The sequence below is a fragment of the Cydia pomonella genome, chromosome 3, assembly GCF_033807575.1.
Source record: "Cydia pomonella isolate Wapato2018A chromosome 3, ilCydPomo1, whole genome shotgun sequence".
Taxonomy (NCBI): domain Eukaryota; kingdom Metazoa; phylum Arthropoda; class Insecta; order Lepidoptera; family Tortricidae; genus Cydia; species Cydia pomonella.
In genome coordinates this window covers 7,337,748-7,355,264 of record NC_084705.1, presented here as the reverse complement: position 1 = coordinate 7,355,264, position 17,517 = coordinate 7,337,748, and the positions used below count along the sequence as shown (strand labels likewise).

General features: G+C 36.3%; 1 protein-coding gene across 4 annotated transcripts; it reads right to left on the bottom strand.

The window, feature by feature from the left end:
- Positions 1 to 264: 264 nt before the first annotated feature.
- Positions 265 to 12,977, bottom strand: LOC133515957 (deoxycytidylate deaminase-like). Of its 4 annotated transcripts, none has more exons than XM_061848607.1 (5): positions 12,811 to 12,977; positions 9,246 to 9,372; positions 9,053 to 9,117; positions 6,024 to 6,246; positions 265 to 1,178 (listed from the first exon to the last, which is right to left on the bottom strand). In XM_061848607.1, exons 1-5 carry the CDS (start codon positions 12,851 to 12,853, stop codon positions 1,118 to 1,120), a joined length of 519 nt encoding a protein of 172 aa, XP_061704591.1. In that variant the 5' UTR covers positions 12,854 to 12,977; the 3' UTR covers positions 265 to 1,117. The 4 variants fall into 4 exon arrangements, with proteins under 4 accessions (XP_061704591.1, XP_061704592.1, XP_061704594.1 ...); XM_061848608.1 differs by having other exon boundaries at positions 9,246 to 9,366; XM_061848610.1 differs by lacking the exon at positions 12,811 to 12,977 and adding an exon at positions 12,064 to 12,762 and having other exon boundaries at positions 9,246 to 9,366.
- Between the last annotated feature and the right edge of the window lie 4,540 nt (positions 12,978 to 17,517).

Below are 17,517 nucleotides of genomic sequence, written 5' to 3'. Positions count from 1 at the left end.
CGTTGAGCTCCACTTTGACCCATGGGATCTTGTGTAATGGACCCTATTCACGAGCTTTTCCGACCCACGTACTCTAATCCACGTACGGTTACGTCTGAAAATATCCATGCAAAAAAGTGCCAAAAATATGTAGGTATACACGACTTTATTGCCCATATATTAAGGTAGCGTATACATATTTTTGGCACATTTTTCGTACCGATATTTTCAGAGGTGACTATACCATACCTAAGTATACAAATATAAGTAAGTATAAAAATAAAGTAAGAATTGGTTACTATATTTTACTTATAAAGAAACATTTTAGTATTATAAATTCATTTAATAACCATAGTTAAAATATAACTATATATATAGTCCTCCACGTCGATTTCGATGACGGCGACCTCAGCAATCAAGGGATTTTCCTCTTCTGAGCTCTTGCTCTTATGTGGCTGGCCAGGCCAAACTTGCTCTTAAACGCCCTTTCACATTCACAACAGTATAGTTGACCGGCCGCGTTGTATGTATACACATAGGAGGGCTTAGGTCTATCCTTGCGTAGTTGGAGTTTTACGTCTAATGTAGCGAGGTGGTTTTCCTCAAACGACTTGGTAGATTCGAAGATGGTAGGTCGCCAAGATGACCGTTTCGCAGCGAGCTCCTCCCAACGTGCATTATCGATCGCACACGCCTTTAGGTGGCGCTTTAGCACGTCCTTATATCGAAGGTGTTGACCGCCGTGCTTCCGCTTTCCCTCTGCTAATTCTGAGTAGAATATAGCTTTAGGCAAGCGGCGATCGTCCATTCGGAGAACATGCCCACACCATCTGAGCTGACGCTGCATCAATAGCGCCTCCATGCCGTACATCCCGGAGCGACGCAGAACTTCAGAGTTTGGTATACGGTCCTACCACTTAATCCTAATTATAGATCTTAGACATTTTAGATGGTACGTGTCTAATCTTTTGATATCTAAAATATGTAACAAAGATGATGTTAATGATATAATACATAAAAGCATAAAATTACATAAAAAAACTCTTCTCTAATTAATTCAAAACGGCATAACGGATATGGCTTTATTTTCTTCTGTTCATCGTCGTGAATATTCTTTTAGTACTGTGTTTCTATTTTCCTAGATGTACTTATTTTCCAATTCCAAGATAATTTCAATCTTGTCCTTAATTTCCAATTTCCTGGAAAAATATTTTTTTATATTACAAAGTTATGTAATGGGTCCGTTGTGTGAAATAAATAAATAATTCTTCATACTTTTAAGAGGAAATACCAGCTGAGCCCCTTCTCAGGTTTGAGAATTTAGGTAAATATCTCCATCGCGCTAACGGGGCAGTTCCTTAAATTAGTGCGATAAGGTTAAGCGAAATCTCAAAAATCAAGGTTTCGTTCTAGACATTTTCGTCCTCCAAGACTTAACCAATCGTAAAGAATTTTTGGGAACGGAACGGAACGGAATGTGAAAGAAATTATCAGACCGTTTTGATTTTTGCGTTTATTGATGCCGATTTTGTATTCTATACGTTAAGAGATAGGTAGGGGTGAGTATATAAAATATGGGCTGCGATAAGATGCAACCCAAGTTTGTGTTCCGTAAGAATTTTGAAGTTAAAGTTCCAACAAGGGCTGAATGGACCGAAGGTCTTCAAGCACCAAATTCGGATGAAAACGACATCATATGGTACACAGACGGGTCCAAGACAGTATCTGGTACGGGGGCAGGCATTTATGCAAATGACTTTAGTTGTAGCATAAGCATGGGTAATTACGCTACTGTCTTCCAAGCCGAGACGTACGCTATAATTGCCTGTGTGCATGAGAATATAGTTAGGCAAACCCAAGGGAAGAATATCTATATACTCAGTGACAGTCAGGCTGCACTCAAGGCGCTCAGGGCGCCCAGAGTGGACTCTAGACTGGTGTACAATGGTGTCCAAGCTCTGAACGAGCTTGGAAGACAAAATAGAGTGCAACTGGTATGGATTCCAGGGCACGAGGGATTCATAGGCAATGAAAATGCAGATGAACTCGCCAGAGCCGGATCCGCAAATAACCACATAGGTCCGGAACCATTCGTGGGGCTCTCACAGGGAACCATTATAACGGCTATTAAAGACCGCACTAGGACGAGACACCAAAAAGAATGGGACAGTCTGACGGGTCTAAAGCACTCAAAGCACTTCATACAAGAAGTAGACTCCGGTTGGAGCAAAAAGCTATGGAAACTTAGCAGGAGACAACTCCAAATTATAACAGGGGTGTTTACGGGCCATTATGGGGTCAAAGGGGTTTTGGCCAGGATGGGACACTCTGACAATACCGATTGTCGAATGTGTGGTGAAGAGGAAGAGACAATAACACACCTAATGTGTGAATGTCACGCCCTCGCCAGACAAAGAATGAAAGACTTTGGAGCAGGCTATCTGGAACCAAAGGAATTCAAAAGGCTACCCATAAGCACCATCATCCGACACATGGAAATGGTCAAAAAGGCTCTTGAGTAGCTAATGGGTCTTTCCTTAGGGGGCAACTACACAAAAGATCCCTATGGGTCGAAGTGTATCCGCAAGGGCCCCCGGTAATTAGAAGATAAGATAAGAGTATATAATGAGTATTTACCTACTTAAAGTCCCCAATAAATAACCGTATTTACTCATTTAGGTGGGTAAAACGATTGCTAATAAAATATTTAAAAAGTCAGATTTAAAATGAACTAAATTGTTTTTAATTAAAGAGTGCTTGAGGGTAGTTCTACCATTTCGTGCAAATCAGCGAAATTTTGGAGATTTTATTGTTTTTGTTTTTTTTATGTTCCAATGGGAAGAAATATGAAAAAGAAACACTACTATATAATGTATTTTCAATTATTCGCAAAACTGACCGAAATATACGGAATTTAGTTTTTCCAAAAGGAACGGAAATGAATTAAGTAATATGGTAATGATAATAGATATTATGGGAATGAAAATGCCTCGTTGGTAATGAAAGGGTAAGTAAAATAACCATATATTATGAGATAATTTTAATTACTTTATAATAAATGTTTAATAACGAAACTATTACGAGATCCGGTAATCAGCCTTAGGACTTAATCGAAAATATAAAATTTACGGAAGTTAGAAATTTTAATACCTAGTACTAATACGAAAGTATAAACATACGGATAACGGCAAGCGCAGCGTAGGACGTCCACCCACAAGATGGACAGATGACCTCATTAAGGTACATGCAACCGGTACATGTGGAGGTCCAAGGGGGAGGCCTATGTTCAGCAGTGGACGTCTTATGGCTGAAATGATGATGATGATGATGATGATGAGTCATACGGATATTAAATGACATTTATCTGTTTCTTACGATATTCATGATTATCCATTACCAACGAGGGATATCATTCCCATAATATCTATTATCATTACCATATTCCTTATTCCATTACCGTTCTTTTTGGAAAAAATAAATTCCGCATATTTCGGTCAGTTTTGCGAATAATTGAAAATATATTATACAGTAGCGTTTCTTTTTCATATGTCTTCCCATTGGAACATAAAAAAATCTAAAATGAAAAAAATCTTTAAAAATTTGCTGATTTGCGCGAAATGGTAGAACTAACCATTGAATAAGCCATTTTTTGGGAATTCAGAGTAGTCCCCATATTCAAACTTATTCAGTATGGCCTACCTAATGAATTCACACAATTTGGCTTGATGACCACCCCATATAGTTTATTAATTTAACACTGAAATTAATTACCATTATTTTATGTTCATTACCATTCTTCTTATAATGAATGGTAAATAACGGTAATGAAACGAATGGTAATGAACATTCTTTACGTTTTGAAGATTTACTCTTTAAACACAAATATAATCGTATATGTATTTATTCCAGTAAGTCTTCGAATTGAATATCTTTTAACTAAGTACCCATAGTAAAATCAAATATTTAAGCATTATATCAAAACAGCATAAATGGTAATGAAAAAAAAACGTACCAAATCCGAAATTCCGCCACGAATAATTATTTTTAAAGTGTTTTGCACGCGTCCGTTCCGTTCACTGTTCACTGGCTGACTGAGGCGGGGAATGCGGGCAGGGGGGACAGTGCGGGGTGTAACATTTCGTATGCCTGCCGGCCGATTTTGTTCTTGCAAATATGACTCATGGTAATGAATGTTTTTGTCTTTACAAAAATATTTTGCTACATATAAAGGAAATAACAATTATGATATTGTTTGAACCTTCACAGTTTTATTCCTTAATAAGTATTTAACGCAAAACCAAAGAATAAACTAGACGCGGTACATGTAATATTTTAGTTTTTCGCTCTCAAACTACAAATTTAAAGTTTTGAACGACCATGGTAATGAGTTTTTGGCATGTTTATATTTTATTTATATAATTTATGTTGCAATAATATTATATATGCCAAGTCTACATTTGTATCTAAGGAAAAATATAAAAAATACGGAGATTTAATTTACTAGTGATTTTATGTATTTTTTTCAACGAACATGTGTTTTGCACGAAATGATAGAACTACCCTTAACTATATATATATAAATGCGTGTATCCTGACTGACTGAAAGTTAGAAAGAAGACTAGAAAGTTCAAATGTGCACACTAGGTTGCATTTTCTTTGACACTTCTATTTCAAATTCTTTTTGTGCGTAGTTGGGTCGATCAACTTTTTTATGTCATCTCGTGTCCCAACAAAATAAAAAACCGGTCACGTGCGAGTTCGTTTTACTCGCGCACCTAAGGTTCCGTACAAACTTTGAATTATCTCTTGTAACTATAAAGGCGAAATGCTTTTGATCAGATGTACCTATAATAAGCATATTTGTGTACAGCGCCATCTATCGGCAAATTGTCTAACTAATTTGCGTGATGTAATGCACGTGTGTTGGTTTTTTGTGGATTATTCTCTATCATGTGAACCGATTTCAAAGATTGTTCTTTTATTTAAAAAAAAAGCGTCTTTAATATAATCTTATAGCTATTTCCAGTGTAATAAACACACTTATAGTTGATTAAATTGCAAACTGAATTCGGAAAAGTTTCTTCTTAATTAAAAAAAGTTACCAAGATAGAGGTCTGATTATATTTTTCCTGTAAAATTTATAGTAATGTTAATATTATGTAAAAATTTCATAATTTTTCATCGGTAAACTTTGGAGATAAGGGGGGGGGGGGGGGAATGGTATTTTTTTCACATTACTAATAATAATAAAAAAATGTTTTGGAATGGCCAATTTGAGCTCTTTCAAATGATACCCTACTTAACCTAGTCACTATTAGACTTTGAAATTTTGCCCCCTCTTCATATTTGGCATTTTCCATAGTTATTAAAAATAAAATAACAAAATAATACTTTCAATGTGTCTGGGTTAGCGTTGATCATAACTATTCCAAATTTCAAATCGATAGCTTAAGTGGTTCTCTCGTAGGACGGACATTTTTATTTTATCCAAAAAAGTTTTAAGAATCATTAAAGTTATTTTTAAAGACCCATTTAATGATGTACAACACGTTGGTTGTGGTTTTTTTGTAACAATTAGTTACATGTATGGAGTGCCCCCCTTAAAAATATATTTCTTACAATTCTGAGTACTTAATCCAGTAGCGGCTTACAAAATACACCTATATTTCAAATTTATATGCCCCTTTCAGCACTCTAATTAGTTCATACCCACCAATTTGGGTATAAACAAGTAAATACGGGAATATTGAGTAAATACTGAGTATTTACTTACTACCCATCTCTATATAAAAACCAGAATATCAAAAAAAGTAAAACGTACAGACATAGGTACTGGTAATATTGAACTCATATAAAAAAATATTCATCTAGAGTCAAAATCCGGAGAGGAAAATGTCGAGAACGTTAGTGTGAAAAGATGACCATTAATATTTCCTCTTACTCAAATAGCTGTAACTAAATTACAGTTTTAACACTTAAAAGATCCAACAGACTAATGACGCCATTCCGTGATAAATAGTAAATTGTTGATAAATTATATTTACCTATAACGCACATCAGCCGCTTTAAACATATTAAATACCAGGTCTCTCGATTCAATATGACGTTTTTCCTTCATCTTCTCATTGAGATAAACTACTTCTTTAATACGAGATTGTATTATTATCTTAGCACATTCGTTACAGGGCAGCAGAGTTACGTAGATTGAACAACCTTTTACATCTACGGAATTTTTATTAAGAATAGCGTTCAACTCTGCGTGGCATACTGAAAAGTAAAAAGGTAGCATTAAAGTCTTCTTACCTAATTTTTACTATAGGTTCTGATCAGTGATCTGTGCCCCTAGTATAAATTTAGTCGATAGCGAAACGTGACGTACGCGTTTGCGTTAAGTCTCATTTTGTATGGGTTTTTGAACAGCGCGCCAAGCGGGACGTTTTGGAAAGTCAAAAATCTCATACAAAATGACACTTAACGCAAACGCGTACGTAACGTTTCGCTGTCGAAAATATTTACACTAGGGGTACTGGTGTGAAAAGTATTAAAACAATTAAACAGGCAAGTTAACGGCTACAATAAAACAATAAATGTCCTAGTGCTGGACACTAGCCCAATAGTTGCCAATCTTAGTTCTAAGCACTAGTGATGAGATGATGTACAGCAAAGAATATAATACTCACTAGGAGATGTACAGGCTGTCAACTATTGGAAATAGACTATCAACTATACAGTGTGTCCCTAGCCATTGGACAAAGCCGAAATGTACATATGCATTAGGGTATTTAGAACCAGTGTACAAAGTATCGTAACAACCGGTGTAGCGGTTTTGAGGAAATTAACAAATTACCATTTTTTACTTTGGAGCAACCTGTATGTGTTAGTAGCTCCTAAGGTAATATCCTCAAATAATAGTATGGAAACTTCTTCGACCTTTTTGATTATCTTTTTTTATTTATGACACTAATAGGGACCGTGCGCGTTGGAGGGTCTGCCATCTTGTGGTCTGAATCGGAACCATAAACAGGCACATTTACACGTCAAGTGTTTTCTTGTGCATAGTAGGTTCTGCCATCTTGTGGGCTCCATCGGAACAAAAAACATCACATTTACGCCTCGCGCCATAAATCTGACGGCCTGTGCTGCCTCCTATAGTTCATGCACGCTCCCTATAAGCTTCTGACTTTTGAAAAATGTCATCATTATCAAATATTTCGAACAAATTGTCAAAAACACTGCCAAAAATTAACACAGTGTGTTTCTTTTTGTTGTCGATTATTGCAAATAACTTTTGTTCGAAAATAACTTTTGTTTGTTCTTTTGTTTTGTTTGTTTTTTATCTTTTGTTCTAATTGAAAAAATATTAACGTCGGAGCATTCCTGAGAAGTAACCCTACGTGGGATTTCAGGGTTTGTCCAATGGCTAAGGTCAGCCTGTATAGTCTGTTTTTCTTAACTATAAAGTACTACGCCATACATTTTTTTCTGAAAGAAACAAATGAGCGTTCCATACTATTTCCTATGTAGTACAGTCAGCATCAAAAGTAGCGGATCAAACAAGGTTTCAAAAGTATCTACCATTCTGTAGCAGCTTAATACAATATGATGGTCCTATATGTAGAACAATTAAGACGGTATAGGATATATACTAGTGAACGTACATTTTAGAGATTTATATATATTTGGAAAAATTATCCTGAATATCAGATACTTTTGGCGCGTTGTTTCATCTGGTACTATTGATGCTGACTGTACATCATGGTTTAAATAAAAATGGAAAAATAAAAACTTTTTACAAAAAATAGGAAACCGACTTCAAAAAGGATAAAATAAAATACTATCCGTTTATAAGTATTTGTGTTACCAACTGATATGTTTGAAATCGGTGCCAAGCCAAATTTTAAAGCATACCATGATTTGGGTCCGATTCGATAAGGATGCGGCTATATACTAAGGTTAGTATGTACAATAGGATTGCCTTACACGACAACAATGAACATACTTTCTGTAGGTAGGTACCTAAGAACACACGGGCGAACTTTCTTAGCGCAGTCCGTACCAATGTTTGTCGGTATATTAGTATAAATCGAATGCGTTTATTTGCCGTCGTAATTTTTAAAGAGCTATTTTTACTATAGAATATATAGCCGCATCATTATTGAATCGGACCCAAATCATGGTATGCTTTAAAATTTGGCCCCAATTAAAATGGGACCAACTTGGTGATAACTCCTTTCAAACAAAAAATAATTACTCAGATCGGACCACTGGTGTCGGAATAACAAAAAAAAAAGCCACAACCGAATACAGAACCTCTTCCTTCTATGAAATTGAAGTCGGTTAAAAAACAGACTAGGTATAGGACGTTTTAGCTACTACGGTCACGTTACGCGCAGGGAAGACGACGCGATAGAGAGGCTGGTTGTTCAGGGCAGAGTGGATGGCACAAGACCCAGATTGCGGCCCTCAATGCGATGGACCGACCAAGTGAAAGCTCTCACCGGGTCACCTCTGAATCTGTGCGCGCGGCAGGCAATAAATAGAGAAGCATGGCGGGAAACAGCGAAAAAACCCGTACAACGACCGCAATGACCACGACTACTCTGCCACGAGTATACGACTAAGAAGAAGAAGATAGGACGTTTACCTTAGTAACAATTTCCGATGGCACACACTATAGATATAGTGTCATTCACGACGACGCGTAGCTTGACTCGTATTATCATGTTATTAAAGATTAGATTTGACAAATCTGCGCGTCATCGTGGGTGACTCGAACTATACACGCGTATGCATGGCCACTATGTGCACTCTGCTACAATTAATAAAAGTAATCCGTTTCGATAACTTATCTGATAACTTTTACTTTAAAGTGCATCATTATCGCTTTATCGTTGATAATACGACAAGGACGCAAATTAATTGATTGCTGTTGTATTTTCTGACAGATTGCTTGAGTGCATAAAGGAAACAATACCTTTTGTTTAACAGATTAGGGTTGAGGCGTAAAAATCATTTCAGAAAATTCGTAATATAACCTAGTATTTATTTAAGGGGCAGACAGTTTACCACTTACCATATTTATGTTTTTCTTTCTTGTCCCACGAGAGCCCTTCACAGCCATACGGATGCCTGTTGTAACTGTTAACAATTAATCCCAACAAAAACATAAATGTGAAATTCGAGCCGAGTTCAATATTAAAAATATGTGTCCAATATTAAGGGTATGTACGGAATTTCGTGAAATGTTCCTGAAATGAAGGACTTACCCTATCCCAACAACATTGCCATCGGCGTCGGCAATACATGCGCCAACCCCCATGTCGGGGTCTGGACTACGCTTGGCAGTGAGAAGTGCTATCGCCATCAAGTAATGTTCCTTGTCGTCAACTGTAACTAAAAAAACGGATTTATAATAAATATTAGGTATATTATACAGGGTATAAGAATCAAATGGACCTTTTGAATAAAGTTGAGCCTTAAGAGGAAAGGGGACAACCGCTTGTCCATACAAACGTAGTCCTAATTTTCTTCATTAGTTATCAACATTATAGAAGGTGTGTTTACACAATAGTATATTGGCCCTATTGAGCTATGCTTTTTCGATTTTTTGATTATTATAAGAGTTAGTAGCGAAAAAACAATTCTATACTAATATTTAAATGCTCCTAATTCTTACATAAATAAAAATTCGAAAAAAGCAAACGAAAGGGCATAGCAGTGGTTGTTATGTATATATTTTATTTTATTTATTAGGTTTGCCAACAGTTGTTACATCATGACATTCGGAGTCAGTGCCGGATTAACCATTAAGCAAAATAAGCACTTGCTTAGGGCACCACGCGTAGGGGGGCACCAAAATCGTAGGAAAAAAAAACACGCAGGCTGCATCCGCATCGCAGTCGTAGTGTAATACTTATGTACACGAAACTTTTTGATACGTGTGCAAGTACCCATCTGATAATAACGAAGGGTCGTAAGAGAGTGAGAACACGTAAGCACATCTCCAACCTTACGCGGAGGCCATCAAAGCTCATGGCCAAAAAATCTTACCGTCGGGCTTGTGGCCAACCGATTTTCTCGACGTAGTTTACCGATTTTGTAGCCTATTTTGCTCTCTTGCACACCAGATGTGTCAGATGGCCAGGCCGAGTTGCTGCAGAGCCGCGATCCTGCGACCTAATTGTCAAAGTGTTATAAAGAGCCCCGCGAAGGCCAAAAAACAAAAGCATCTTATCAAGTTGCGCTTTCGAGTTAAGCCAAAGGCCGAGCAGTAGGAGGACCGTGATTTCAAGCCACTCTTGCAGTTCGGCGTTAGGTCTTATGCGACGCCAGGCCTTCTACTTTATGCAAACTGTCTCACTTTCGCTTGGCCATGGATCCAAATCCATGCTGTCCTCTCTCTCAGCTGGGTTGCCTTGCTCACACCTCGCCATTGGTTGTATTATATGATAACGCGCCGCGATCGGACGCTCCGGACGTCCAGCTATTCATACCTCGCCATTGTTCAAATTCAAGCCTTGCTTTCTTCCAGCTCGACCTTTGGCCTCATCCGTAAGCGCCGACCGAACGCTCTGCGCGTTTAGCCTTAGACTTTGCCTTTAAAAACACTGATTTTCACGTTTTAGGCCAATCAAACTAGATCAAAAAATAGCGTTTTGAGGAATTAATTCCCAGCAAGCTGGAAATTGTTTTAATACATTTATTTGGTCCTAAATGCGTGTAATCCGAGTTTGCTCGATCCCAGGAGGTGTCACATTTTGGGATCCTTAGGAGATATTTTTTTCCTTTGGATTGCCAAACCACTCGATGTAGAAGGAACCCACTATCAATTACAATAGCACTTGGTGGATCAGACACTGGTAAGAAAGCGTTTTCTGATTGTTAACATGATTTTACCAAAAATAAAAAATATCGACCTTTTTCTACAATTTACTACGAATACATATTAAGGTACCTTAAATCAATCAATCAATCAATATATTTTATTGCAAGAACATAGTTAAATTACATTTCGAATCCTCAGATATCAATTTTAATAATACTCGTAATTAGAACAAATTTTCCGTCGGCCGACCGTTTTCGATTTACAAGCAAAAAACTGAAAAAGAGGAAACATTTATGCACACCTCCTGGAATGGAGCAAACTCGGATAATACGTATTTTTAGGTCCAAATTCGAAAAAATCTAATTGTATTGGCCTAATTGTGACACATTATTATTTAAGAAAACGGGACTTAATCGCGTTTGATTAAGTTCTAAAATTACCTCCAACGTCAAGATAATGATGTCGACTTTACCCAGTCTTCTCCGAGACCATGGGGACAACGCCGTCCTTGAAACGTCTGGTCAGAGGTAATTTTAAAACTTACCCAATTAAGTCCCGTTTTCGTAAACAATAATTTGCTATTTAAGACATTTGTGGTTTTGTGGCTGTTGGTACCCGTGGACCCTACTGAAGCTCTGCCTTTGCCTGTGCGGAGTACGGCCTATGTCTTACGTCTTCGCTTACACTTGGACAATGGTCGGCTTGGCCTCCGCCCTTATGCGAAACACGGTCTTCGAATTTGCTTACACTTGACCTTACCTACTGTTGGAACATTACTGCTGCAGTACTGTCAATTTCGGTGATAAAATGATGTGACGGATTGAAAATTCTATTCTCAGCAGTAATGCGGCAATAAACGTCACTCAATTTACCAAGAAAATTCAATGTAATCTTGATGAGGGGGCACCATGGTCTAGAAATGCTTAGGGCACCAAAATGTCTTAATCCGGCACTGTTCGGAGTAGACGATTTATCTAAAGACTTAAGCTAAATGCACAACCAATTACAGACAAACACAACATGCGACATTGTAACATTAAGCTTGATACAATTGATACACTGAATGGAGTTGTTTAAAACACTAATTACTATCTCTAACAATTTTTGTATTAACTAACAAAAAAATACACCAGCTGTGTTGTAATTAGAAACTAGAATGGATAATAGCCAATTTCTTAACCTAAAAATTACATTTTGAAAAATGTGAAATTAGTGATAGTTCACAATACATCAAATTGTGACAAAATATTTTCAATTACCTTAATATTCAGAGAGGAAAATGGGAAATAAGTTTGTATGTCGAAACAATTATTTAGGGCGAGACAAGCTATTTAAAAAGAACTTGAATGCAGTTTTATTTGAGAACATTTTAAACGGGGTCTAGCGCGAATTTATTTTGTTGCCTTTATTTACGACGTTTCGACGCAGGTTTCACTAGTCGTGGGAAGTTTGAAATGTTATAGGTATTGCAGTTTTGTTTCTTTTTAAAATAAAATAATGTTTCCTTTAACAGCGCGGCTTACGTGGGCGATGACTCGCGAATGCGACGCGGCGCGGCGCGGCACGGCGGCCCAACGGCATTCGGAGATCGCCCACGTAGGACACTTCCATAGGTATTAAGGATTGAATTCACCCGCGCCGCGCCGCGAGGCTTCGCGTTCGCAAGTTATTCGCTCAGGTAAGACACTGCCTAAAATGAGCTAACTTAAGATTTTAAGGTACTTTCCATCCAGGGCCCATTATTTTTTTCCACACTGTATTTATTATATATTGGATTCATTGGCTCCATTTAGCGTTAACAAAAATATCGTAAAATGACGACTGTAAACAACACATTTTTATCACATTAAATTAATTGCAATTCAATAAAATAAATAACGTATAACGTATCCGGCAAAAATATTATCTTCCTTAACTTTAAATTTTTAAACTACGGTCGAATTAATTTTCTGTAATTCAAATTATTTCAAATAAATAATAAGTTTGAAATAAATTATATTATTTACTTTCCATTTTTCTTTTTTTACTAATTCCACTCTTATCACCCATTGTTTTACACAGAATTAATACTTAAAATTCCTCTGAATGGAACATACGAGTAACTAGCACAAATAAAACAAAATAGAACGATCGCGTAAACTGCGAACGCTTATATTGATTTGAACTGATAAGAAATCTCACCTACAAAGTACAATGAAAGGAGAGTTCACACACCTTAGCTTTAATACTAAAGGTGACATATAATATCTGTCAACTTCCTTGATAAAATGAGTTATCGTTCGCCGCCATCATATACGATCTTTTACATTATTTTGCTTTCATAAGTAATAGTTACTGATTAAAAAAAAAGCGTTTTTCAATAAAAAGGTAAGACAAGATTGTTTACCATTTTTCTAATGCAAAAAAAAAACGAAATATAGCACCTATCGTAAACCATAAAACCATAGACTAACTTATACTTATAGTTAATAAAATATGACATTGATGCATCAACGTGGTTTGTTAACACAAAGGGCCTACCGGGAAACGCGAACATCGAAATGTAGATATCTGCTTCTTTATCGCTCGAATATGCAAGAGTGATAGAGAGGTTAGATAACGAAATTTCAGTTTTCTCGTTTCGCGGTAGACCCTCAGATTGGATTGTGGTAGTGGCGCCCCCTAAGCAGTTTCGCGTAATATTCCCTATTGATCATAGAGAAATAAGAACTAATCATAGAGTGCTCACTCCATACATCTGTACCCCTAGTGTAACTAAATTCGATTTTGAAACGTGACCTACGCGTTTGCGTTTACTCTCATTTTGTATGGGTTTTTGAACAGCGCGCCAAGCGGGACGTTTTGGAACGTCAAAAATCTCATACAAAATGACACTTAACGCAAACGCGTACGTCACGTTTCGCTGTCGAAAATATTTACACTAGGGGTACAGTTTTGGTACTTATTATTTTCGTAGTCAACATCTAGCATCGAGTAGCGGAATTATCAGTAACGCTACTTGACACTAGATATCTCGGGTATCGCGACTGACGAACATTGTATTTCTCAACAATTTACAACTACTATTAGAAGTATTAGAACAAATTAAATTATTTTCAGAAATTATTTTAATTTGTTTTTTTTTTTTTTTTTTGAAGTAGAAACACTACTATATAAATTATAAACTGAAATAAAACCTGATCACCTGAGTTGATCCAGCTAGAAGGTATGAACCATACTGTTCTACCTTAGGGGTGGCTAGGGGGCGCCGTAAGCCTTCAGTAAGAAATGCATATACTTGAAAAATTCGACCAATGCTGCCGTGACCCCGGTAGCCGAGTCGCTCAGGCACCTGCCGCGATAGCAGAGGACGCTGGTTCGATTCCAGCCTGGGGCACTGGAGCCCTTGGTCACTTTTTCTTAGTATATGACATTTATTTCAGTTTATACAACTAATATTACAAGCAGAAGGAATTGAAAATAGAGTTCCAGTTAATACGGTTATAATATAATATTAGCTGAAAATTGTTGAACATTAGACTTTTCGTTCACCGAAACATCTATTGTCAAGTAGCAGTTCTGATAATTCTGACGATTCTGATAGTTCTGATGATTGTCAACTACGAAAATAATAAGTGTTTTGGTACTAAAATTGATGTATGGAGTGAGCACTCTATGTACTGCTTATTTCTCTATGCCAGCAGTAGGACCCTACACTAAATAAAATTAGGCTAACAGTAATTTTTTACCTCGTAAGTTGTTTTTTTTAAAGGGTTAAGTACATATTTAAATGTATGTTATGTTATGTACCTAAGAAACCATTTTGTTAGAAGCCGCGCCGTCAGTTCTTGTATTCGTGACTATTGTGAGCAAGAAGCCAACCCTAGTCTACGAACTAATTACACTAAGTCAACTATTAATTTACATATCAAAGGATTTAATCAAAGCAATCTGCTGGATCTGTAGTTTGAATGTTCAATTATCTTTGATTTTTTTTGTGACTAAATGTTTTCCAAAACATTCACGTTGGTATGTTGTTGTTAACATGATTAATTAAACTTGTATGCCATTTTATAACAAATTTCAGCTTTATTAAATGGGACAACATTTTTAATAGATTGTGCAGTCATGATGAACGATTTTATCGACGTGCTTGAATGTAGGCCTCTTAAGGACGTAGAATTCCTCCCACCACAAAGCACTGATGAGTATTTAGCGCTTTGTTGCGCTCAAATTCAGTTGGGACATCATGGCATGCATTTGGACCCTATAATTAGAAAATCTAATCTTATCGATTACATAATATGAAGGTCTTATGTGTTATATCTAAATGATATAATGCCATAATAAATAATCTAAAAAATAGCAATGCGGTAGGATACGATGCAATTAGTACCAAAATACTTAAAACCTGTGGAACTATTATCTGTAAACCACTAAGTCATTTAATTAATTTGTCTTTGGCGGAAGGCACGTTTCCACAAGCTTTAAAAATATCTGTAGTTAAGCCCTTACATAAAAAAGGGGACCCTAAAGATTTGAACAATTACAGACCAATTACGCTCATACCTATTATTAGCAAAGTATTTGAAAAAATGATGTATAAAAGGTTGGATAACTTCGTCACAAAACACAAAATTCTTAAGCCCGAACAATTTGGATTTAAAAAAAATAGCTCTACCTCTTTAGCGTGCTTTCATCTCATTACACACATCACCGAAGCTATTAATAAGAAAAAGCCTATAGCCACTATTTTTCTTGATATGTCAAAAGCTTTTGACTTAGTAAACCACAAGATACTTTTGCATAAGATGGACAGATACGGCATAAGGGGAAAAGCGTACGAGTGGTTCGAAAGCTATCTCGAAAATCGCAAGCAGTGTGTGGAAATTACTAATATTGATCGAAACATTCGAAACCAAAATCATCCCATAACAAAGACCTACACATCTTCCTACAAACTAAATAAAAACGGCGTCCCGCAAGGAAGCATTCTTGGTCCGCTTCTATTCCTGTTGTATATCAATGATTTACCCAATGTTACTAATGATAAGTTCGTATTGTTTGCTGATGATACGACAATAATCATTGAGGCCGACCATATGGCCTCTTTAAAAGATAAAATTAAAATGTCATTAACTAAGATACATAAATGGTTGTCAAATAATTGTCTTAAGGTTAACGTAAGCAAGACTAAAATTCTACAATTTAGAACGTACAGAGCTAATTCAACCCCACTAAATATTATTTTTAAAAATGATAAGATTGTGGAAGCAGATACAACCACTTTCTTAGGTATAAGAATGGACATTTATTTAAATTGGAAATCTCACATTAGTTATGTATGCGATAAGGTAGATCGTTTCGTATTTGCCCTAAGACGACTGAGACAAATTATTTCCCAAAAAGCAGCCATTACTGCCTATTATGGATACGTACAATCCGTTCTCAGCTACGGACTCATTATATGGGGCAACTCAGTTAATATTTATGATATTTTTAAGGTGCAGAAAAAATGCATTAGAGCCATTTGTGGGGTACCCTACCGGGAAAGCTGCAAACCACTATTTCGCTCGCTAAAGATATTGCCCCTGGCATGTATGTATATAAAAGAAATTTGTTTATTTGTAAGACATAATCCACTACTGTTTAGATTGCAGTCAGAGATCTCACAGCGGCCCACTAGATACAAATACAAACTTTACTCTCCATTATTTCGTTTAGATTTATGTAAGAGAAATGTGTTTTATATGTGCATAGTAATATATAATAAGTTACCGACTCGGTTGAAGGAAATGCCCTTGTCAAAATATAAAAGAAAACTAACTGAATGGCTCCAGGAGGAATGTTTCTATAATATACATGAATTTTTAAACTGTAATGAAAACTGAGATATATTTATTTTGAATTTTGTGTGATATTCGTATTTTTTTTTTCTGGTATTTTCCTGACATAATCTTTTATTTTATTTTCTGATTTTTTTATTGTTGAAATGACCGATTGAATTTTGTAAATTTTATTAATGTTTCTTAATTTTAAGTTATATAAATTTCCTGTTGTATATATTTCTACGCCAGTGATGGCAGAATATGCTGCTCTATACCAAAAAACAACGACACCAGAATTGTATATACCATATTCTATGAAATAAATTATTATGAATTATGAATTATGAATTATGATATCTTTTTTATGATTTTACGCGTGCACTTCGCTAGTACTTGTTCGTGTATAGGCACCAGTGAGAGACTCGGATGGATGATAACAAAATGTCTTAATTTAGATATCAAAATGTACATTTGAATAAAAGATTTTTAAAAGTAAAGATAGTGCCATGAGAACATTTGACACGAATCGTCTTCATAATAGTAAAACAATCGCCACCTATAATAGGCTTCATGTGTATAGTTGTTAGATTTGTTGCTGGCCCTCAACGACTTATCTTTTGTCCATTGTTAACTAAAACGGTGCGTGCCACTACCTGCAAAAAAAGAGTCGTATAATTCTAATTGGCACCTGAGCGCGGGCTAGTCTAACGCTCAAAAAACCAGGTGTGCTCTCCGATAACGCGCCTTTGTTACGCATTTTTTTTTAATACCTACAACGCAAACGCAGCCACAAAATAGACAAACTCAACCAAGCAGAACCGCCACTCGCACCGTAAGCTTAACAGCTATTTTTATGTGGAAATCAATCGGCAATCGAATAATCACGTAAATATGTTTGAAAATAAA